Raw genomic sequence first — 25,409 nt, forward strand, 5'->3', positions numbered from 1 at the left:
TACCTATATAACTAGCAAATTAAAAGTTCAAGAAAAATTAATCTACAAGGTTACATTTGCTATGTCTGTATAGTCCATAGTAAGTTCTGAGAACCACGGCAATCATAACCCTCAGTTTAAGCAGTTAAAACCAATCAAAATAATTACATGACTGACAGAGGCCTTCAAATGTGCCCTTCTCACTGTACCATGTGCAATGCACTCCCTGTCCCAATGGACTGGAATCCCAGATGGGGTTTGACCAATAGTGCAGTCCATTCGGAAATGCCTGGAAGGCTGGGGAGTTCTTCATTTCATTTGAATTGTTTCTTCTGAATATAAAATTTTAAAATTGCTTAATTCACTCCCCCACTTCTTAAGGGTAGCTAACAATGACAATATTCTTTAAGAAATTTGGGGCGCCTGGGTGGCGCAGTTGGTTAAGCATCTGACTTCAGCCAGGTCACGATCTCGCAGTCCGGGAGTTCGAGCCCTGCGTCAGGCTCTGGGCTGATGGCTTGGAGCCTGTTTCTGATTCTGTGTCTCCCTCTCTCTCTGCCCCTCCCCCGTTCATGCTCTGTCTCTCTCTGTCCCAAAAATAAATAAAAAACGTTGAAAAAAAATTAAAAAAAAAAGAAATCCTCCTAGCCACCCCTAACTTTTGCCTCTTTCCCTTTCTTTCAGGGTCAATGATTGTATCTTGCGGGTGAACGAGGTCGATGTGTCAGAGGTTTCCCACAGTAAGGCCGTGGAAGCCCTCAAAGAAGCGGGCTCTATTGTCCGGCTGTACGTGCGTAGAAGACGCCCCATTCTGGAGACTGTCGTGGAAATCAAATTGTTCAAAGGACCTAAAGGTAATAAAAACATAAATGACTCACAATATGACACCATTTGACTAAAATTTATGCCATAATCCACCTATGATGTAGTCTCTTCTTTTATGTTCTGACATTCAGTGCTTACCTAGAGATTTGAAGTCCTGCAATAGTGGTTTTTACAGAAGGTCAAGGAAATCAATACGCTTAATATGAACTCAGAGAAAGAAAGGGCAGATTTATGTAGGAATGTCCTTATAAGCAATGGCCTTATAAATATAAACCATTTATATTTTTCTATAAATTTTTAATCTTATTGAATCATCATGATTTGGCTGGCATATAAATTCTTTCTAATTTTTAAGATATAAATGGTGACTCTTCATTTAGTAAAATAGTAATATGAATGGTAATGATTAAACTGGTCTATCCTGAAATAAGTTATTATATTTTTATAATACTGTTGTGATTTGATTTATAATACTCTCATGTGTTATACCCAAAAAATACTACATAACATTTTATCTTTGAAATAGTCAAAGTAAGTTAAAATTTATTTTTTTAAAGGCTCCCAAATCTCCTGAGGTAATTATAGTTACCCTAGGGAATCACATAAACAGTGAGATGAATCATTATATTAATTTTTTTTTAAGAATAGTCATTTGGGTTCTCTTCAGAATGATGACATTTAATATTAGCTTAACAGTATTTCAAATATTTTATAAAAATCCAATAATTGGCTTAACAGTATTTTAAATATTTTTAGAATATTATGACTGGATAGTTAGTAGATTATTTGAGTAATTATTTCTATTTCCCTTAAAATCTACTTAATCTCTAATGTTAAATGGGATTAAAAAGGAAATAAGTAACGGCACTGGTGGGTGGTATTTAAGATCTCAAACCCAAGAATCAGACGGGACTGAGTATAAAAGCCTGGTTCAGCCACTTACTAGCAGAGTGATATTGGTTGGAACAATCCCCTCATTATTAAATTGGGATCATAATGGTAGTATCATTCCCACAGGGTTTATGAGAATCTAACATTTAACTAAACCTTGCTGGTGGAGTATAGCCTGCAGAGTCAAAGTGTCTAGGTTAGGACCTACCAAAGCACCTCACTAGTTGTTTGACCTTAAGCAAATCACTTAACCTCTCTGAGCCTTAATTTTCTCATCTATAAAATGCAGATAGTAATAGTACTTGCCCCTAGAAATGTGAGGATTAGATGAACCATTGCATGTAAAATATTTAGAATACTGGCTGGCCCACATTGACTGCCAAACAAATATTACCTATATAAATACATGCTATTTGTAGTATTCTTTACTACAGATGGCCTCAGACTTTGCTATAATTGCTTGATAATGTAATGAAAATAAAGATCACTCTTGGGCTAAATTCAAATGTGTTAAAATCATATAATTAAATCTGGGGGAGGGGGAGGAAGTAAGGCATTTGCTTACCACAATGTCTGGTGGTATGTGTTAGGGTCAGGCGTAAGGCAGGGTAAAGATAAGAGTCAGAGGCTAAAAAATTTTAGGAGTCAAAGGCTTTATCGGGAACTAAGGTCTCAGGCGAGGTTCTGTGACTCAGGGAGAGAGAGAGAGAGAGAATGGAGTCAGGGAAGTCGCGCCCAGGTGTGGTGGGGTGGGGTTTTTAAGCTCCAGTGGTTCCGGGTTTAGGTCCAGATGGGCCTTTTTCCCATCAGGTCGTGCTGTCGCTTGGTGATTGGTTGACCTCCATTTGTTCTGGCACGCTACTAGGGGCTTTTCGTTGGGTTGAGCTGGCAAGATGGGCGTCCCCTCTACTGTGGTTCCAAGGACATCCTAACAGTATGAAAGAAAAGACTTTGTAACCTACACATTTACTAACATCATATTTGCAAGGTGCTTTAAAGATAAATAATTTCAGCATTACACTATTTCTATTAAAAATATATACTATTTATGAGTAACAGGTAGGTATTTCTACAATTCAATTAACAGCAATTATTTAGCACAGCCCTAAAGCCAATACCGGTTTGAAGCACTCAGCAAAGTATTAGCATCCATTAACTGGCCTCCTGCTAGCCCAGTCACTAGATGACCTCCAGCTGCTCAGCAGAGCAGTTCAAGGTTCTAGGGAATCCATGGCCAAAACTCTTAAATTTTATCAGGAATAGATTTTGGGGGTCTTTACCTTTGGTACTAGGAATACCTCTAGTGGGCTTTCTCAGTCTGAATTGTTTTCTGTGAGCCCGGAGTAGGGCAGGAATTGCCCTGGGACATAGAAAGGTGGAAATGGGGACAGGTGAGCATAATCCACCAAGAATACCCAGGCAATAACCCAAAGGTGCATGGCATATGAATGATAGGTTTGGTTTACTCAGACGTGGAGAACCAGGAAACTATTAGAACTAACCTTACATCCCAGAAAGCAGACTTCTGCCACATCCCTATAGAGGGTTGTGGGCCTGTTGTTCCTGTTCAAATTATGTTGAGTCACTCATACATTTTTGTACTGTTACCATACAGAGGTCACTGATGGAGATTTGTTTTTCTATACAAAATTTACTGACATACAAAAAAAGACATGGTTTTAGTCAGTGTTTAAATTCCTAATGCCTTTCCCAATGCCTAAAATACTGGAAGTGCTGAATCAGCAAATGGAATAATTAAATTAGGTTCTGCACTAAAGGTGATGATACTTTGCCATGTTAACTTCACTTGGCACCTTATAGTTCTTTCCTTTTGAATGATGATGTATTTAAAATTAATTTCTACCAGTGTTTGACTCATACCGTGGAAAGGGAAGACGAAGATGAATCAGATGTGATTCTGATGAAAGAATCAGAAAGTTCTCACAGGAGAAAAAGACATAAACTCAAGTAACTTTAATGCAAGGCAAAATGAAATCAGCCCTGTTATTGAGCTTGTGTCATGATTCAACTTAACTAGGAGAGCCAAAATGCTCCAGAACATTTAAAAATTTATTTTTTTAAGTGTTTTAAACTCACAAACTGTGAGATCATGACCTGAGCTGAAGTCAGATGCTTAACCGACTAAGCCACCCAGGCACCACAGCATACATTTTTTTAAGTTTATTTATTTATTTTGAGAGAGAGAGAGAGAGAGAGAGAGAGAGAGAGAGAGAGAGAGATCAGGAAAGGGGGAGAGAGAGAGGGAGAAAGAGAGAGAATAACAAGCAGGCTCAATGCTGTCATCATGAGCACAACTCGGGGCTGGATCTCACAAACAATGAGATCATGACCTGAGCCGAAATCAAGAGTTGGATGCTTAATTGACTGAGCCACCCAGGCACCCCAGATCATTTAAAATTTGACACGTGCTCACAGGTCCTTATCTGTCCTTCATTGAGCATGTAGGCACTCTCTACAGTCAGCATCAGCTCTCTTGCCAACTGGGCTAACTAGCCTTGATTATGTTTGTGTAATACAGAGCTAACTAGATATTTTCATTAGTCTTTCAATAATTCAAAGAATATTAAGTATTTGTTATGTTCCTGGCACAGAGGGTGAAAATGGAGATTCACAAAAAAAGTAGGAATAGTTCTTGCTCAAAGAGATGAAAGCCTGATTTAGAAAACACCTATAATGTAAATTGGGAAATATGCTAATGTGAATGTAAAAGATTGTAAAGTGGCCAGTTAAATAAAGGGTCAAAGAATACTTCTTTAAGGAAGTGCCACTTAAGATAAACCTTGAAAGAAAAAGAAAAATAAGAGTTAGACACATAAAGAGTGGACGAGAGCCTCCAGACAAAAGTAAAATGTGTGTGTGAAGGTTCTAAAATAGGAAAGATCTTGATACCTTTTAGGAACTGTAAGAAGTCAATCATGACTGGTGTTTAATGATAGGATAATGAGTGACATGAAATGATGTTGTCAAGGTTAGGAGGGCCAGATCATGCACAGCCTTGTTGACTGTATTTTAAGATTTGTTATTTTATTTCAAGTGCAATGAGAAGTTACTACAAAATTTTCAGCTTGGGAGTGATATGATCAAATTAGTCATTTTGAGAAGATCATTTGGCTGCTGTGAAAAAAATGCATTGAAGGAGCAGGAGTGGGAGCAGAGATCAGTTAGATGTTACTTGGTGAAGGTAAAGAACAGTGGATGGAGTTAAGCTATATGTTGGAGGTATAGTTGATGCTACTTACTGATAAGTGGCACTTAGATGTGGGGCATGTCTGAGGATGAGGCCCAGTTTTCTAATTGAGCAGTTGAATGGATTCGGGTGCCATTTGTGAGATTGGGAAGACTAGGGAGGAACCCTTGTGGGGAGATCAGGAATTCACTTTTGGACATGTTGAGATGCTTGTGATACATTTGGAAAGGAGATCAAGGAGGCAGAACTGGAAAATATCTGTCTGAAATCTCTGTCAGGTTAATATTCTGTATTTACCCTATGTCTTGTCAAATATCTGGAGTTGGGGAAATATCTGAATACTTCACTTTTCCCTTTTCATCAATAATCTTTAATATAAAAATCATAAATATGGTACTACATTAGCTATTTTTGAACAGTTATAATGAAAATAATATATTTTATAGAGGTTCTTAGTGTTTTGGGATTGGTTCTGGTTTTGGTTTTGGTTTGTTTATGTTTTTTGAGGTTTTCTTGTTTTTTTTTTCCTTTGTATATCAATGCAATGTTAAGGGATCCTTGAAAACTAATTAGTGATAGAGTTAAATGTATAATTTTCTAATTCCATATCCTTATGTTTATTCCATAATTGTACAAATTACTAATACTGAAATGACCTTTGATGTATGTGATTCTGTCTCAGTAGCGGTGCTGATCTTCCCAATATACAACTAGAATCATCTGACTGGGTGATTTATGGCCATTTATTTTAGTAATTAACATTTGGGTAATATGCACTAATAATTTAGAATGTCTTTTATTAACAATATGTAAAAATTTGGGGCACCTGGGTGGCTCGGTCGGTTGAGCATCTGACTTCAGCTTAGGTCATGATCTCGCAGTTTGTGAGTTCGAGCCCCGCATCGGGCTCTGTGCTGACAGCTCAGAGCCTGGAGCCTGCTTCAGATTCTGTGTCTCCCTCTCTCTCTGTCCCTCCCCTGCTCACACTCTTGTCTCTCAAAGATGAATAAATGCTAAAAAATTTTTAAAAAAAAACAATATATAATAATTTCCCTAACCTCAGTTACAGATTTGGTCACTGCAAGCAGCTGGGGTATCTGTTTGTGGACAGTTTAGAAAAAAAAATGGGTAATCATGTATAGGAAGTAGCGATTAGCAAATTCATTTAAATTTGTCAAGCAACCAAAAATATTCAAGGAACAAAATCTGAAGTGGGCATATGGTTTCCCAGGAAATCAATTTACAATAAAAGTCTTTCTAGTGACTTTCCCAAGAACATTCTAAATTGTAATTTCTAACGAGCTGTATAATTAAACATGTGCAGACTTATTTGCTTCTATGGCCTAAGCCAAGGAAGCCTAAACCTATATAAGAAATGAAATGTCTTCTTTTAAGATGTTCTTATTGCTTAAGGATTATACAGTTAGTTTAAGGCCAAGTTCTAAGATTGAAAATGTTAAGGCCATAACTTTGTTAATATCCAAAAGTACACTTGCTTGCTTATTTTAGCCTCTTTATTTTTTAATAAAAACTGAAAGAGTCTAGTGAAAAAAATTCTATAATTCTTTATTATTTTAAAAAGTATTTTAAAATATGTTTTATTTTCTTTCACACACATATATGCATATATATATAGCAGTTATATAGGTGTCTAATAAACTAAAAATGCAGTTAAGATTGTACCTCTCAGTCTTGTATAAGAAGTAAAATTAAGTATTAAATACCCTGACTACAAAAGTCATTATAGTAATGACCATTTATAATGTGTATACTTCAGTCATTAGAAAAGCCACATAGGCATTGTGAGGCTCCTGGGCACCTCTAAGTAGCAAGTGTCTTAACTGCTTTGTGCCCCACCTTATTCATCTGCAAATAGATACAATTCTAATGTCTAATTTATAATGTTATTTTCAGCATAACAATTGTAAATTTTAAATACATGTTTATACTATTTTTACTCTTTATTATCATAATTGGCCCAAATTTGAATTAAAGCAAAGCACATACTCATCCCAGTGCTTTAAAAGAGCCTCTTCTAGTATTTTATTTAGCCTTGTTTTTTAGTAAGTATTATCTGTTGGCTTAATAAATTAAAAGTTAATTAGGGGCACCTGGGTGGCTCAGTCAGTTAAGCATCCCACTCTTGATCTCAGCTTAGGTCATGGTTTCAGCTTGTGAGATCAAGCCCCACATCTGACAGCACAGAGCCTGTTTGGGATTTTCTCTCTCCCTCTCTCTTTCTGCCCCTCCCCCACTCATTGTCTCTCTCTCTCCCTCCCTCTCTCTCTTTCTCTCTCTCTCTCAAAATAAATAAATAAAAACATTTTTAAAAAGTTAATTAAAAGTTCTTAATATTCAATTCCAGATGGAGCCAATATATATTTTTTGTGTGTGATAACTCAGATTTCTGCATGCATATGCTTTCACACACACAAAACTATTGGTGTTAGCATATATATGTGCACATATATTGTATATGCAGCTGTGTTCTCTCTAGTTCTATACAAATTTATTTCTAATGGGTCTGAGTTAATGATGTGGCATATCCATATATGTTTATATGTATATATTTTCCCTTAGTTTTCCTAGCATGGGCATATATTTCAGTAGACTCCATGTGTAGAAATATCTTCAAGCATGTTGAAACTGACCTCATAATGTCTCCTTAGCACCAACTTCACCACATGCCCTTCACCAGTGCAATCGTCTCTAGCTTCTGACCTCTCCAGCTAAGTTAAAGGTTATCCTCATCACCAATTTAAAGAGCTAAGAGTCCTTTTATTTTGATACTTCTCTCTTCACTACTTTTATTAAATCAGGAACTGTGTCCTTTGGAAGTTTCCACCAATACAGCTAGTCTTGTCCTTTACCCCTTGGGTAAATTCCTAGCAGTGCTATTGCTGGGTCATAGGGTAGATCTGTTTTTAATTTTTTGAGGAACCTCCAAACTGTTTTCCAGAGTGGCTGCACCAGTTTGCATTCCCACCAACAGTGCAAGAGGGTTCCTGTTTCTCCACATCCTCTCCAGCATCTATAGCCTCCTGATTTGTTCATTTTAGCCACTTTTACTGGCGTGAGGTGATATCTCAATTTCTTTTTGACTTGTATTTCCCTGATGAGGAGTGATGTTGAGCATCTTTTCATGTGCCTGTTGGCCATCTGGATGTCTTCTTTAGAGAAATGTCTATTCCTTAAAAATCTCCACTGCCATTATTGTGGTGTTCATATCTTCGTTATTCCTTGTCTCATCTACTGCAATAGATTTCATTGTCAATCCCTCCCTCCCTGCTACATTCCCTTCCTAGATAAATCTTATAAAAATCACAGCTCTAGTCATTGCTTTCTCCTGCTTAGAAGATTCTAGTAGTTGTTCATTGCCACTAGATAAAAAATCTAATTTTTTTTTCCATAGCACTTCATGCCCCTATGTCCTCCCTCTCTTCCAGGGACAGAATTCCATTTCATCCTTCTCTTCTGACTTTTGTCATTCATGCATCTCCACATCCAAGGAAGCTAGATTCTGTACAATTTCTTAAACACAAGCCATACTCTCCTGCCTTTAGGGCTTTGCTCATCCCATTTCCACCTTTGGAATGCCTTTCCTTGCCACTATGACCATTGCTTGTCAAAATCATAGCCATTCCCCAAGAGTCAAGCCAGTTCAGTTTTGTCTCCTCATGAAATTATCCCATATTGATCCAATTAGAAGCAATTTTTCACTTCTAAGAACTTCAAAAATGCTTTATTCCTGGGGTGCCTGGTGGCTCAATCAGTTGAGCATCTGACTCTTTATTTCAGCTCAGGTCATGATCTCATGGTTCGTAGAATTGAGCCCTACATCACTCTGGGCTGACAGTATGGAGCCTGCTTGGGATTCTCTCTATCCCTCTCTCTTCACTCCCCCCCACACACACACACACATGAGTGCTCTCTCTCTCTCGCTCTCTCTCTCTCTCTCAAAATAAATAAACTTTAAAATAAATGCCTTATTCCTTTCTCTGTGTTCATTCTTTTGTTACCAGGCCATCCAAGTAGCCCATAGGGTATAGAAAGGATAGACATCAGCAACCTAAATTAAGGAGATAAGTGAACTGCTAATTCTAACACTTAAGACACTTAGTTATGATTTCTGCCCCAAATTGTGTCAAATTGAAAGCATTCAGTGAACACTGAAAAGGAAAGTACAAGCCCTAGAGTTAGTCTGTGACAAAACTCTGAGCAGTAAGTGGGAAGAATTGGGGTGGAGAGAGAGAGGGGAGTCCAAAACAGATCATGACTGTCGCAGCACTATGTCAAGCGGAAAAGGGAATGGCCAAGATGGAAGATGAATAATTTTATTGCCAGGAGGAGTCCCTTATGAATAAAACCCTTGCATTGGCCCATTTTTTCATACTTTACAGTAATGATCTGTTCAAGAGATTGGGACAAAACAGTATTTGGAGCATCTAGCACTTTGCTTAAGAGTCTGATTAATTGAAAACCAGTTTCCAAATTATTGATGATTTTTATTTTATTTTTTCTTAATAGCCTACTTGACAGATTTATTGTCCAGCTTGGTTAAACATTAATCTGGCACGCACCTGATATTACAGACAATTTCTCAAATATCTAACCTGAATAAAGTTTTTGGCATGTCTCTTATCTGCATACTCAATATATTTTTATTTAATCTGTCCTTGTTTCTCCATCTGCTCTTGTCTCTTCTTTCTCTGACACTAATATGGCTGGAGTGAACTTCCTCAGAGTTGATGTGAGAAACTTCTCTGACAGTTTTCAGAGATGGTTACTTGGTAAATTATTCTATAACTTGAATTTGGTATATAGGCATAGAGCTGCAGGTATTGTGCATACAATAAGTGTTCCATCGAATATTTCAATGAGCTAAGACTTTAGTTGAAAATAAATGCATCATCCTTACACATAGTACAGAAATTGCCTACACTGAAATCATTCTTTTTATTCCCTCTATCCATGGATAGTTTTGCTCATGGTGTTTTCTACCAACTTGGACTACTATCACCTGACCGCAATAACTCAGAAATGATTAAGATAGCAAAGTTTTCAGATGTCCAGAATGGAGCTGTTTATACCCAAGCAGTTCACCAGACCACTGGATAAAAACTGAACACAAAGGTTATGCAGCTGCTTTGAGGACTGGCACCCAAGCATACACTGCATCAAGGGATACCATACATTCCCCCCTTTCTTACCATGGGGTATATTATAATGTATATTCATTTTTAATGCATATGCAAGTTATGTCTCTGAATGCAAAATGAAGTTTACTCTTTACTTAGGCCAATGTCTTGGACTCTGAGAGCTAAGTGGCAGGTAGACCAATCTGTGGTGAAGGACTATTCTGAATAATGGTTTGATTCTTAATAAACACAAATAGCAAATTCAGATGTTTGGCATGAGGTCTCAAAACACTACATTTTCCTTTTGTTGCTAAATTTTTTCAGTGCTTTTGAATTACCAAAATTGTTCCCTTGAGTACACCGGGAGATTTGCTTGACTGTATGTGTAGTGAAACCTCTTATTGAAATATAATGTTCAGAGTCAAAGAGAAAAATGCCTATTTGTGTTAAGCCAGAGAAATAGTCTTCTTGGAAATATACTGTGCCTAAATTACCACTTTGTCTCCCAAAAGAACAAATCGTTTTTTTTTTTTAATTGGACAAAGGACAATAACATTTAATGAGTTCACCTTGTTCCCAAGCACCTACTGTAGAATTTCTTGAGTCTGTACGTATTTCTGGATAAAAGGTATGTCCTTGAGGATTGGGAAGTCTCTCTAAGGTAGTATTTAGTCAGTCTTCATAATGATATCTGTAAAAAAGCTCTCTCCTGAAATCTTCTAGCAAATGACCTATTCATGAAAAAAACAAACTACAGATATTGCCACTGTAATACTTCTGTCGTGTATATTTTGATATTATAGGAGAGTAAAACAATTGATTACTTTTGCTAAATTCTTTTGGAAATTAAGGAATTATGCCCCTCTTCTCATTTGCCCTTTGAAGCTAACATGTGGCCTCTGGTTCTTTTCTTAGTTTACTTCTTTGCTGTTTAGATCTAGCTCAGAATGTTTAATGATACTTATGATTAATGGCTCTTTAAAAAATCTTTAAAGTCAAAATTATTTTACCCTGAAAATTGCAGATTTCAAAAATGCATTGTAGTAGATGTAGCTTTGATTTTTTGACATTCAAAAGTTTTATAATTCACACAGCACACACTGTTTACCTAGCTGTGAATATTTGCTGAGGTAAATATTTACCTATATAGCACTTTTTAAGGTTTTCAAAGGAAATGCATTGCCATGGTAAATAATGTGACCATAAATCTTTCCAATTTATGATCAGTAGCAAAGCAATTTTATTAGGATTGAACAGCACCTTAGTTTAAACCCTTTCTTTATCTAACTCTTAAATGGGAATATTAAGTAGCTGCCTTGGTTATTGTGAGAATTTAATGAGATACTGGGTACATCTTAGTGCCCAAAAAGTTTAAGTGTTCTTCTTCCTTATTTACTTTTTTAAGAAGCAAATACATGAAGAAAATAATCTCCATTCAATCAATACTTTATTTCAAAAACATTTGTTAAGCTAGGCAGTTCAAAATGGTGAATCAAAAGAATGTCCGTAAATAAAGAAGTTTTTGGCTTTTCTCCCAAATACCTTCTCAGATTCCAAGACTAGACTGCAATAACACAGTCCTCTTTTGTCTGGGAGTAGCTTCATGCTAAATTCATCACAGTCCCCTAACTAAATCCATTTTGGTTCCCTAACTCATCAACCAGCATACATTAAAATCTCCTCCTCCTATGGAACATTGAGATTCAATAAAATTAAAGATTGTGGTATTTTTTATTCATGAACCATGACTCCAAGTGCCATTAGCTGTGACCCAAATCCTGTACTGCATGGACTTTATCTCTGAGCATAATTCGATTGCAGCTAGATGCCTTGGACACTTTATCCCTTACAGAAAAGTTGATAGAAAATAAAAAATAAAATCCCTGCTTTTAAACTCCATAAAAAATGCCAACTTAGGGATTTGTAAACATGAAATATGTATTGTTTGTCCAGTTCTGATATCCTAGCAAGGATCCACTGAAAGTTGGAAATTTGCACAATAAGGATGATATTAGGAAAAGTTGAGAATTATCAGTCAAGGCTAAAAAGAGAGAAGTTAGGAAGAAGGAAAAAGTAAAACTAAGAAAGAAACAAATGAGGCACATTGACTCAGTGAGTCAGTCCCTTATAGTAATGAATGAAGAAAGTATATATAATTTCTTTGGTATAGGCCATTAATCTTAAGAAAAAAGACTTCAACAGGTGCTTCACAGGAACCCAAAAATATTTTGTGAATATTCATGAGTAGCTGAGTCATATGGGAAAATTTAGCCTTCATAGATCCATTTATTTGAATAAACTGAATGTGGCACCTACCAGTTTTTAAAAATCATGATAATATTGATGTGTAAGAATTCTTAAGTGTCAAATATTCTAATCTCTCAAAATGAACATATATTCATTTATGTATTTAGCAAGACAGTAATTGAACACCTTTTAATTATGTGACTACAAGTTGCAAATAGAGACATGGTGTGCCCTCAAGGGAGACAGTGGTCCCAGTATAGTGTGTGGAATATACATATATATAATAATTATAGTACCACCAGATAAATATATACACAGGTTTTTACAAGGAAGCCTTGACCAAGACTTCAACTTTTGCTTTAATGCTCTGGGAAAAAAAACAGCCTTCCAACACTGGTGATAGCTATTTACTTGGGAGACTACCCCATTCACTGGATTTCCCTCCCCTCCTAAAATTGAGCTGAAATCTGTAATTCCTTTGAAATTGTCTATTAATATTATTTCTACCCTCTCCAGCTATGACAGACAACTCTTCAAAGGAGACCCCTTCATTTATTTGTAGGCCACTGTCAAATCTCAATTTAGGCCTCTTTCCTTTAGACTAAGGAACCTTCACTTATTAACCATTCTTGATACATCATGATTTTCAGACCCTCTATTTTATTGTTTGCATCCTACAAATTTTCTCAAGTTTTTCAATATCCCACCTAAGTGACAATGTATAGAATTTATATAGAGATCCGTTGATATGTTTGTATGTACAGCCCATGGTGAATAGAGTTTTAATATGTGAGCTCTATACTCTGTTTATTTAATATAATATAAAGTTGTATTAACTTTGTTTTTAAGACCCTTTTTTTTGGCTCTATCCAAATTATATATTTGGGTATGTAAGTATTTTATATGAACTACTGGCTAATATATATATATTATTTTATATTTTAGAATAATTGATTTTTATATAAGTTTATAAATTTAGATTTATCTTTATTAAATGTAAAATTGTTGGACTGAGCCTAGCATCCAGACCTGTTGATATCATTCTTGACAGTAATTTAACCATCCCTTATATTAGCCATCCTTTTCTCATTTGTGTCCATTATAGGTGACCTAAAGGTAGATAGATGGATAGAAGGATAATTAGAAACAGGATGGAATTTGGCAGGGACATGTATTGCCCAGCTCACCTAAATATGAAAGTGAATCCCACATATATAAGAAAAGACTGAGAATAAAAATAACAAAAAGATAAAAATATAAGTAATGCCTGTTTTTTAATCATTGTATTTTACATCTGAACCTAACACTGTATTTTAATTATGCTTCAAAATAATAATAATAATAATAATAATAATAATAATAATAATAATATCTGTAGGCACAGTTTTCCATGCAGCAGAATATATGTATTATTAAAGAACTAGTTTCCAGGTTATGAGACCAGATTAATGTTATTTGTTCTCAGAAATTCTATCCTCCAATAACTCACAAAATGAATAACACGTAAGGAAAATCACTAACAACAAAAAAATTATTTTCTAACAGTGACGAAAGAAGGAATGAAGCACAGCTTAATATGATACTCTTAAAAAACTGTGATAAAGGGCAGAAACAGTAGCATAGAGGCTTAGAAAGGCTCCCATTCTCCTTCCGCACTCTCATTCCCCTCCTGAAACTAGGTTGGTGACTGACAAAATCCTGAGACTTCTTGCTGATACCAGTAAATCTGGAGAAGAGCACATTGAGCCTTGCCTTTTTCAAAGAGTAGTTGAAATTTGCCACTGGGAGTATCTAAAGTGGGGAAAGTGAGCAGTAGAGCTGATATTCTCTGCTGGAAGTGGAAGTTCTGTAAACACGCCCTGAATTAGAGAAATTACCCAAGTACATTACATTGGTGTAGAACATTGAACAAGAATCTCCAAGATAGGAGAATTTGGGTGTTCTAAGAAAAATGACACACTTGAGTACAGCCTCTACTGAGCCCTCCCCCAACTGCTTCCCCATTTGTTGCTCCAGGTGCAGAAGCAATTAGAACACAAAATATCTAGATCCCCCACTGTAACTCAGAAGGAAAAACAAAATGTTCATAGGCATAAATGAAAAAAGTAAACCAGTCATATATATCAGAACAAATAGTGTCTAATTGAACTACCCAATCATGAGCAGGATGCAAACATTTTAATAACTCTGTAAACATACTATAATCAAAATGAAAAAGAAGCATCATCATTACAATCTAATTTATTAAGCACTTATTATATGTTAGGTACTTATATATGGATAGCACTTCTTATATGTTCTAAGTGTTATATATATATTCATCCTTGTAAGAATTCCTGTGTGCTACTTTTAATACATATGCAGATATGAGATTCAATAATTTCCCAAAAATTATATAGTGACAGGGACAGTATAAATTGTCTGGCTCCAGAACTTGTGCTATTACCCCTAGATGATCTTAGTCTTTATAACATGCAAATAAAAGGAAGAAAGAAATAAGACAAATAGCTCAAACTGTAATTCAAGGAACAGAAATAAATTACTCATGATTCATGCTATAGAAGAACTTAAGGAAATAAATTCAATAAAATAAGTACTAAAAGACAAAATGATAAAACTAGAGATTGAACTGCAAAGAAAAATTGCACACCTGAGGAATCCAATAAAGGACCTAAATAGCATCTTTACAGAACTCATGAATATATCATAAACAGTAAGAAAAAAATAGATGTCACTGAAGTTAGTGACAAAGAACAAAGCTTGAGATAATCATAGTGAGCATAAACTTAAAAAAATAATAAAGGAAGAAAAGAATACTCTAATGCTGCATCAAACAGGCACTGCAGAGCTTTGAGAAAAAGAGCTGGTGGCCCAAGGTGTCCAGACGAGCCAAGGGTTGAAAAGATACATCGTCAGCCATGCAAACTTGCTTAAATATGCCCTTTATCACAGCCATTGTTTGCGTTGTTCCAGATATAAGTTTGATTATGAACTGAAAAAGTGAAAAAATATTTTTATTTGTGATGGTAAACCATTGTAATGAAAGAATTCAGTAAGGTAGCCAGGTATAAAACTCATATACAAAAATCATTCAGCATATAAATATAGGCACATATATGAAGTAACCAATTAAAAGACATAATGGAAGAAAATATACCATTTACAATAGCAACAAAAATGATAAATACTTAAGAATAAACTTTTTGAGAAACGTGTGATTTATGTAAAGGTAACTTTAAAATGTTACTAGGAAATGTACAAGAAGGGAACACCGTTATACATCATTGGAAAGGAAGATGCACGATTAAAAATGTCAGATTTCAGTTTCATACTAAAAATTTAAAGCAAAAATACCAATGAAAAAAATTTGAACCAGAAAAACTTATTCTAAAGTTTATATGGAAAAATCAATTTGCAGGAATAGTGAAGAAAATTCAGGAAAATAAAACTAATGAAATATGTCCAGATATTAAACCATATTATAAAGCTATGATAATTAAAAAGTAAAAAGATCTATCAAAATAAAAGACTGAAAACCCAAAACTAGACAAGGCACATAAAGAAATTTAGTATATGATAAAGATGGCATTTTGAATGAGGAGGAAAAGATGGATTGTTTACTAAATCATATTGGGAAAACTGCATCTATTTTTTAAAAGAATAAAATTGTATCTTCATAATCTAAACCCAAGTAAACTGTCACTCAATCAAATGTTTATCCTTAAAAATGAAAGCATAGAGATGGTAGAGATGGGTAAATTGAACTGAAGTAAAATTAGGAACTTTTGTTAACTAAAAGAGAGTGAAAAAGAGGGGCACCTGCATGACTCAGTCGGTTAAGCGTCTAACTCTTGGTTTTAGCTCAGGTCATGGACTCACATTTCGTGAGTTCAAGCCGCACATTGGGCTCTGTGCTGATAGTGCAAAGCCTGCTTGGGATTCTCTCTCTCTGCCCCTCCCCCACTTGCTCTCTCTGTCTCTCTCAAAATGAATAAATAAATTTAAAATAATGATAAATAAATAAAAGAGAGTGAAAAAGAAAAGATACAGAGTAGAGAAAATGTTCCCAATAAAGCTATCACACTTGTGTACAATAGTCAATCTTACTCATAATGAAAAACTGTGACTTAAAGTACAAGATACCAATTTTTATCTGTCAAACTGTCCACATTCCAAAAACTGTGACAATGCACTGTGTTGACATGTATGGAGAAGGAAACTGATTCTCATTGTTGGTGAAGTATAAACTGTTCCATTATCTTGAAAAGCAGTGTTAAAATACCTCCAGCTTTTTAAATGCTCAAACCATTTGGTGTTGTGATTAGCGATTGCACTTTCAGGAATTCATCCTATAAATGAACTTGCATATGTGGGACATAAATTTAATTGCAACAATAGCTCTAGTATCAAAAAATGGAAACAACCTAACAACCTAACAAAACAACCTAACAAAACAACCTAACAAAAGAAGAATGGCTACAACAATTATAATACATCCCTATATATAATGCCAAATAATCTGTTTAAAACATGAGGAGCTCTGTATGTACACTTAAGGAACAAAATCCCACATATATTGTTACTACATACATGGTGCAGGCAATATACATGTTTTACCATTTATGCAAAAGAAAAATGAATATAAACAATATGCTTGTGTATACATAGAAGACATCTAGAAAAATAACTGGTAATAGCAGTCACCCCTACAGAAAAACTATGTGGGAGGAAAACTTATATTTTTTACCTTTAGAACTTTCTATTACGTGCATATATTATATACTTTAAAATAATAAAAACATAAGTTGTAAGGGAAAAACAAAGTTTAGAAATGGAAGGATGAGCAGATACACCAAGAGAAATAGGTGTGGCAATATTAATACCAGAAATACAGAATTCAGGTTTTTTTTAATCTTAAAGTGCTTATTTATTTTCTAGTTATAAAAAGTAAAAATCACTGTGTGTAATGAAATTATAACCAGTCATAAGAAGTACCATTAACATTTATAAAACTAAAAGCATAAAGTATGACACCATATAGCTAAAACATGGAGAAGAGTAAAGAATGGGTTCAAACTTAAGTGATTGTCAACTTAAGATAAACTGCTATCTGCATAAGATGTTACATACAAACCTAACAGTAACCATAAATCAAAAACCAGTAATAGATATGCAAAAAATAAAGAGAAAGGAATCCATTTATATCACTAAAGAAAGCCATCTTATGGAGAAAGAAGAGAGAAGGGAAGAAAGGAACAGAGAAGACCCACAAAAACAAATACAAAACCAAACAAAAAGGCAATAAATACATATCTATCAATAATTACTTTGAATATAAAGGGACTAAGTGCTCCAGTCAAAAGACATAGGGTAACAGAATGGATAAAAACAAAACAAAACAACCAAGACTGTATGCTGCCTACAAGAGAATCACTTCAGATCTAAGGACATATGCAGATTGAAAGTGAGGGGAATGGACAAATATTTATCATGCAAATGGATGTGAAAAGAAAGCCACTTAGAATATTTATATTAGATAAAATTGCCTTTAAAACAAAGACTATGACAAGAGACAAAGAAGGACACTATATAGTTATTAAGGGGACAATCCAACAAGAAGACATAACAATTGTAAATATTTATGCACCCAAAACAGAAGCATCTGAGTATATAAAACAGTTACTAACAAATAAAAAGGAAATAATCAATAGTAATATAATAATAGTAGGGTACTTTAATACCCCACTTACATCAATAGACAGATCATCCACACAGAAAACCAACAAGGCAGCAGCAGCTTTGAATGATATACTGGACTAGATGGATTTAATAGATATATTCAGAATATTCCATCCCACAACAGCAAAAACACATTATTTTCAAGTGGACATGAAACATTGTCCAGAAAAGATCACATATTAGGTCACAAAACAAGTCTCAAGGAATTAAAAAAGATCAAAGTCATACTATGCTTCTTTTCTGACCACAACAAAATGAAACTGGAAATCAACCACAAGAAGAAATCTGTAACATGAAGGTTACATAACATGCTACTAAACAATGAATGGGTCAACCAAGAAATCAAAGAGGAAATCAAAAAGTACATGGAAACAAATGAAAATGAAAACACAGTGACCCAAAATCTTTGGGGTGCAGAAAAGGTGGTTCTAAGAGGAACATTTACAGCAATACAGGCCTACATCATGAAGCAAGAAAAATCTCAAATAAACATACTAACCTTAAACCTAAAGGAGCTAGAAAAAGAACAAACAAAACTCAAATCCAGCAGAAGGAAGAAAATGAACAAGATTAGGCAGAAATAAATGATATAGACACTGGGGGAAAAAAAACAATAGCAAAGATCAATGAAACAAGAAGTTGATTCTTTGAAAAAGTCAATAAAATTGATAAGTCTCTATTTAGCCAGACTCATGAAAGAAAGAAAGAAAGAAAGAAAGAAAGAAAGAAAGAAAGAAAGAAAGAAAGAAAGAAAGAAAGAAAAGGAAAGAAAAGAAAAAAAGAAAAGAAAGTGGAAGGGGTACTCAAAATCAGAAACAAAAATGGAGAAACAGCAATCAACATCACAGAAATACAAAGGATTATAAGAGAATATTATGAAAAATAATAAAATAAAGTCAACAACCTAGAAGAAATGGATAAATTTCTAAAAACACAACCAACCAAAACTGAATCAGGAAGAAATAGAAAATGTGAACAGACTGATTACTGGCCAGGAGATTAAATCAGTAGTCAAAAAAAACTCCCAGAAAACAAAGGTCCAGGACCAGATGGCTTCACAGGTGAATTCTTTCAAACATTTAAAGAAGAATTAATGCCTATTATTTTCAAACTTTTTCAAAAGAAGAAGAACAAGAACAAGAACAAGAACAACAACAACAACAACAACAACAACAACAACAACTTCCAAATTCATTCTATGAGTCCAGAATTACCCTGATTTTAAAACCAGATAAAAGACAACAAAAAACAAGAACTATAGGTCAATATATCTCATGAACATAGATGCAAAAATCTTCAACAAAATATTAGCAAACTGAATCCAACAATACATTAAAGAATCATTTACCATGATCAAATGGGATTTATTCCAGGGATGCAAGAGTGATTCAATATTCACAAATCAATCAGCATGATACATCACATCAACAAGAGAAAGGATAAAAAACATGTGATCATTTTAATAATTCCGAAAAAGCATTTGACAAAGTACAGCATCCATTCATGATAAAAACCCTCACCAAAGTAGGTTCAGAGGGAACATACCTCAACATGATTATATGAAAACCCATAGCTAATATCATCTTCAGTGGGGAGAAACTGAGATCTTTTCCCTGAAGGTCAGGAATAAAACAAGGATGTCTATCCTCACCACTTTTATTCAACTTGAAGTCCTAGCCACAGCAATCAGACAAAAGAAATAAATAAAAGGCATCCAAATTGGTTAGGAAGAAGTAAAAGTTTCACTAACTGAAGATGGCATGATACTATATATAGCATAGTATAGTATAATATAGTATAGTATAGTATAATATAGTAAAGTATAAGTTCATGGTCACTTTAGTTTGAACCCTAAAGACTTCACCAAGAAACTACTGGAACTGAAAAATGAATTCAGTAAAGTTGTAGGATACAAAAATAATGTCCAACAATGTGTAACACTTCTATACAATAATAACAAAGCAGAAAGAAATTAAGAAAACATTCCAATTTGCAGTTGCACCAGAAAGAATAAAATACCTAGGAATAAACAACCAAAGAGGTAAAAGACCTGTCTCTGAAAACTCTAAAACATTAATGAAAGAAATGGAAAGGCATTCCATGCTCATGGATTGGAAGAACAAATATTGTTAAAATGTCTATAATATCCAAAGCCATCTACAGATTTAATGCAGTCCCTATCAAAATACCAACAGCGTTTTTCACAGAATTAAAACAAACAATCCTAAAATTTGTATGGAACCACAAAAGACCCCAAATAGCCAAATCAATCTTGAAAAAGAAAAACAAAAGTGGATGTATCCAGATTTTAAGTTACATTACAAAGCTGTAGTAATCAAAACAGTATGGTACTGTCACAAAAATAGACACATGGACCAATAGAACAGAATAGAAAGCCCAGAAATAAACCCACAATTACATGGTCAGTTAATCTTCAACAAAGGAGGCAAGAATGTGCAATGGGAAAAAGACAATCTCTTCAACAAATGGTGTTGGGAAAAATGGACAGCTACATGCAAAAGAATGAAAGTGGACCACTTTCTTGCACCATGCACAAAAATAAACTCAAAATGGAATAAGAATCTAAATGTGAGACCTAAAACCATAAAAATCCTAGAAGAGAGGACAGGCAGTAATTTTTTCTAACACTGGTCATAACATCTTTCTAGATATGTCTCCTGAGATAAGGGAAACAACAAAAAAATAAATAAACTATTGGGACTACATTAAAATAAAAAGCTTCTGCACAGCAAAGGAAACAACCAACAAAACTAAGCAATACCCTGCTGAATGGGAGTAGACATTTGCAAATAATATATCAGATAAAATATTAGTATCCAAAATATGTAAAGAACTTACAGAACTCAACACCAAAAAACCCAAATAATCCAATTTTAAAATGGGCAAAAACATGTACAGGTATCTTCCAAAGAAGACATCTCACAGACACATGAAACAGATACATGAAAGATGCTCAACATCACTCGTCATCAAGGAAATGCAAATAAAAACTACAATGAGATATTACCTCACACCTATCAGAATGGCTAAAATAAAAAACCTGAGAAACAACAGATGTTGGTGAGAATGTGCAGAAATAGTAACCCTAATGCACTGTTGGCGGGAATATAAACTGGTACAGCCATTGTGGAAAACAGTATGAAGTTTCCCCCCCCCCCAACATTAAAAATAGAACTACCCTATGATCCAGCAATCACACTACTGGGTATTTACCCAAAGAATACAAAAGCACTTATTTAAAGGGATACATGCACCCCTATGTTTATAGCAGCATTATTTACATTAGCCAAGATATGGAAGCAACCTAAGTTTCCATCAAGAGATGAATGGATGAAGAAGATGTGGTGTATATATATGGAATATTATTCAGTCGTAAAAAAGAATGAATTAATGCTATTTACACCAACATGGATGGATTTAGAGAGTATAATGCTAAGCAAAATAAGCCAGTCAGAGAAAGACAGATACCATCTGATTTCATGCATATTTAAAATTTAAGAAACAGAGCAAATGAACAAAGGGAGCAAAAAAAAGGAAACAAACCAAAAGAAACAAACTATTAACTATAGAGAACAAACAGATGGTTTCCAGTGGGGAGGTGGGAGGAGGGTATGGGCGAAATAGGTGAAGGGAATTAAGTGTACACTTATTTTGATGAGCACTGAGTAATATATAGAATAGTTGAATCACTGTATTGTGCACCTGAAATGAATATAACAGTGTGTGCTAACTGCCCTGGAATTAAAAAAAAGAAAAAAACTAAACTAAATCATTAAAAATTCATGAAGAAATGAAAAGAAATACCACATGATATTGTAACTTGAAAGATGTTTGATTAGGAAGGGAAATGCTAAATGGATTTAGCTTCATTCAACAGACATCTAGTTTACTATCTTTTGCATGCACCATGGAATATAAAAATTAGTAAGACATTTCTCTCTCCTTCAATGTCTGTGATATAATTATTTGGGTCTTTAAAAGTACAATCCTTCCATCAGAACTGTCTTGAACTATGGTTTTGTACACTGAAATCATTATGCTATCTAAACAGTCTGAAGACTCTCATTTGAACCGAGATGGATCAAAACTATTGTTTTCCCTGTCTGTCAAGCCTGCTTCTCTCTCATGAAAAGAAACCAGCCTTTTTTGATGGATCTTGTCTTCAGACACATCAACTGTTTTTTTCTTTGATGCGCTCTCTATTCTTTCCCAGGTGTTTGCACTTTGATTTTCTGATGAATTGAAGTAGTGTGTGGATCTTCTTTAAAACTTTAGATGTTAGAACAAAAGGGGCTTAATTTTTAAAAGTCTTCTCTCTATGCTTAAAATTTACAATAAAATTGATATTTTTCTTATTTGTTTTTTAGAAAGCTAACTCTCTGAGTCTCTGCATTTATATTAACTAATAAAAGATTCTTTTTGGTCTACTATCATGTGGATTTCTTCACTGCTCTAAATAGTACAGCAGTGTGTTCATTTGCTTCATTATCTGTCATTCACATTTCTATCCTGCATTGTTACTGGCAATAAGCATTTTAGATGGCCCCAGCAAGATTGGTAGTGATCATTTCCTGATGGCTTCTTTAGGTCAGACTTAAGAAGGGTTATACTTTGGATGAGTGCTGGCAAGCCAAATATTACAGATGAGTGTTTGGCAGCTTACCAATTGTCTGATGAAATTGAATTGCTCCCTTCTAAATCTTTCCTTCAGCACTTGGAAATTAGTCTCCATTCATTCACAGGAGGCACCATGACCCAATCAATGGGGAGTTGTTCCTGGTTACTTTGCTCATTAACTTAGCTGGTATAGTTCCTCAATGTTATAAATCACAACTTCTAAAACTTTTACCTGGGCCTTTCTCTTATAACTTTTCTTAAGAAAACTGTTGTAGTTTTGGGGCACCTGGGTGGCTCAGTCAGTTAAGCATCCTACTTCAGCTCAGGTCATGATCTCAGTGAGTTTGAGCCCTGAATGGGTGCTTACAGCCCAAAGACCCAGACTCAGAGCCCACTTCAGATCCTCTGTCCCTGTCTCTCTACCACTCCCCCACTCACGCTCTCTCTTTCTTTCTCTCAAAAATAAATAAACACTTTAAGAAAAGAAGACTCTTGCAGTTTTCAAAAAGTTAAACAAAACTCATTGTGGACATTTGTTATAAATTCAATACAATTTCTTGAGAGTAAAACATAACTGTTAAGAATAGTACCAGAAAAAATAAGGAATACTTAATTGGGAAAAGCTTCAGCTGTGCTCTGGCTATTTGTATTCATGATGCCTTTGAGTTAATAGCAGTGACAGGATTAGATAAGACATCTCATAGAGTGAAGCATTTGATCCATTAGACAATATTTTTAAAAACAGATTGAGACTACTGCCTAATTTTTTCTACCCTGATTCTCAAATGCTAGCACTAACATTTCATTTTCATGAAGGATATCAGATACTTTATCAGGAAAAATCTACTTTGGCTTTTCAATAATGTGCTCTCAAAATTTAATCTGTGAAGATATACAAGAATATAAATTTAGGAAAGGAAATTATAGAGGTTTTTAAACATTTTCTTTCTATAACCTCTAAAGCCTAGAGTTACCTAGGACTCGGTGTTGGTACCTCCTTATTTCTCTAGCTACCTCTCCTCCTATGTATTCTCATCTGGTCCTATGGTTTTAATTTCCATCCTTACACTATATATTTAGCATAGTTATCTTCATGACATATATCTAATAGACATTTCAAGGTTAACATATACAAAAACGTAACTCAATTTTATTTTTCATAACGAGCCCCTCTGGGAGTCTTCCTTTGTTGATTAGGACAAAAATGTATTAGAAGTTATCCTTGATTTTTCTTTCTTACCCACACCTAGTATTCAATACATTAACAAGTCCTGCCAACTCAACCTTTAAAATAAATCTTAAATTGAGTCACTCTCATTTTTCTTTTTATCAACTCTGCTCTTGCTGTGATAATCCAGACCACCATCTCCTCTTGCCTAGACTACTCTAATGGTGTTCAAACTAGTCTCTTTTTCTACTTTGCCTCTTCTACAATATATTCTCCATAGAACAGCCCAAGTGATTTTTTTTAAGGCTTAGATTGTATCAACTCAACCTGCTGCCTCAAACTGTCCAGTAGTTTCTCTTCCCACTTAAATCTAAGACTTTACAGTAGTCCACACTCCTCTGGCTACCTCTTTGACTTCATCTGTCAGTCTCCCTTTCCCTGTGAGGCTAATAGGATCACGCTGGCTTTCTTGCTGCTGCTCCAAAGTTCTAAGCAGGTTTCTGCCTAGGGCTTTTGCACTTGCACTTTCTTCCTGGAACACTCTGCCCCCATGATATTCGTGTATTTTTTTCCTTCCTTTTTTCAGGGTTTTATTGTGCCTCCCTGAACATGTACTTCCACCAGGCATTATATCAAAATTCTATTCATTTCTTTATACTAGAATATAAGCCCCAGGAGGGCAGAAAATTTTGTTTTGTTCATTGCTATACCTCCAAGTACCTATAACAGCAGCTCTCATAAAGTATTCAATAAACGCTTGGTGAATAAGTTAGAAAAATACTTAAAGAGTTGTAATACAAAAGAATTATGTTCATCTCAATGGTAGAAGTAGGCAAAGTATGTTATGGGGTAGCAGATCTTGGCTTAATGAAAAGAAACCCTTGAAAACAATAAGAACTCCCAGACACTAGAGCACAGAGCCTCATAACAAATGTGGTGGGCTCTGTTATCACAAGTGTTCAACCAGAGGCTGGAGGGATCTTGCTCTGGAGGGGAGCTCCAACTAGGTCAACTGTTAAGACCTCTTCACTTCTAGGACTCCAGGTTGGTAGAGAGAGAAAGTAAAGCTTGCATTTGATTAGTTGAAGAATGTAAGCATGAGGCAATTTATTTATAATACAAATACTTTAGATAACACTGCAAAAGTTCCCTGGAAAAGATATCCATGATCTATTTGAGGATACCTGACAGGCTTGTCATTATGTGTATAAGGAGCCTTTCTGATACAAAGAGGGCACCAAGCCACTGCCCTCTTATGCCTGTCCTAGCTACTTGCTGTCTCCTGTCAGATGGTCGATATAGCCACTAGGTGCAAATTTACATTCTCCTGCATGTTAGCATTTAAATGAGGAAGTTTCCAGAACCTTATTGCTCTTCCATCCTAAATCACTTTGAGGAGAGATTGACCCCCATCTGTGTTAGTCTGTAAAGAACTCAGGGAAAGTTATTATGGTGTGATATGTTCAGTAGAATATTCATGGAAGAGCTTCAAAATTATTCAAGTTTATGTTGTTTTTGGAAGAATTTGTCATTGTAAAGAAGGAGTAGAAAAATAATATATATCAAGCATCTACTG

At 34.9% G+C, this 25,409-nt stretch overlaps 1 protein-coding gene across 20 annotated transcripts in view; it reads left to right on the top strand.

Moving 5' to 3' along the window:
• The window catches only part of DLG2 (discs large MAGUK scaffold protein 2), a 2,073,554-nt gene that overhangs the window by 1,522,987 nt on the left and 525,158 nt on the right, over positions 1-25,409 (top strand). For all 20 annotated transcript variants that reach the window (XM_043580064.1, XM_043580065.1, XM_043580066.1 and 17 more), the window contains one exon: positions 664-833. In XM_043580064.1, coding sequence (XP_043435999.1) covers positions 664-833 — 170 coding nt within the window. The remainder of the gene's footprint in view (positions 1-663; positions 834-25,409) is intronic.

The sequence above is a fragment of the Prionailurus bengalensis genome, chromosome D1 (assembly GCF_016509475.1).
Source record: "Prionailurus bengalensis isolate Pbe53 chromosome D1, Fcat_Pben_1.1_paternal_pri, whole genome shotgun sequence".
NCBI classification, from domain to species: domain Eukaryota; kingdom Metazoa; phylum Chordata; class Mammalia; order Carnivora; family Felidae; genus Prionailurus; species Prionailurus bengalensis.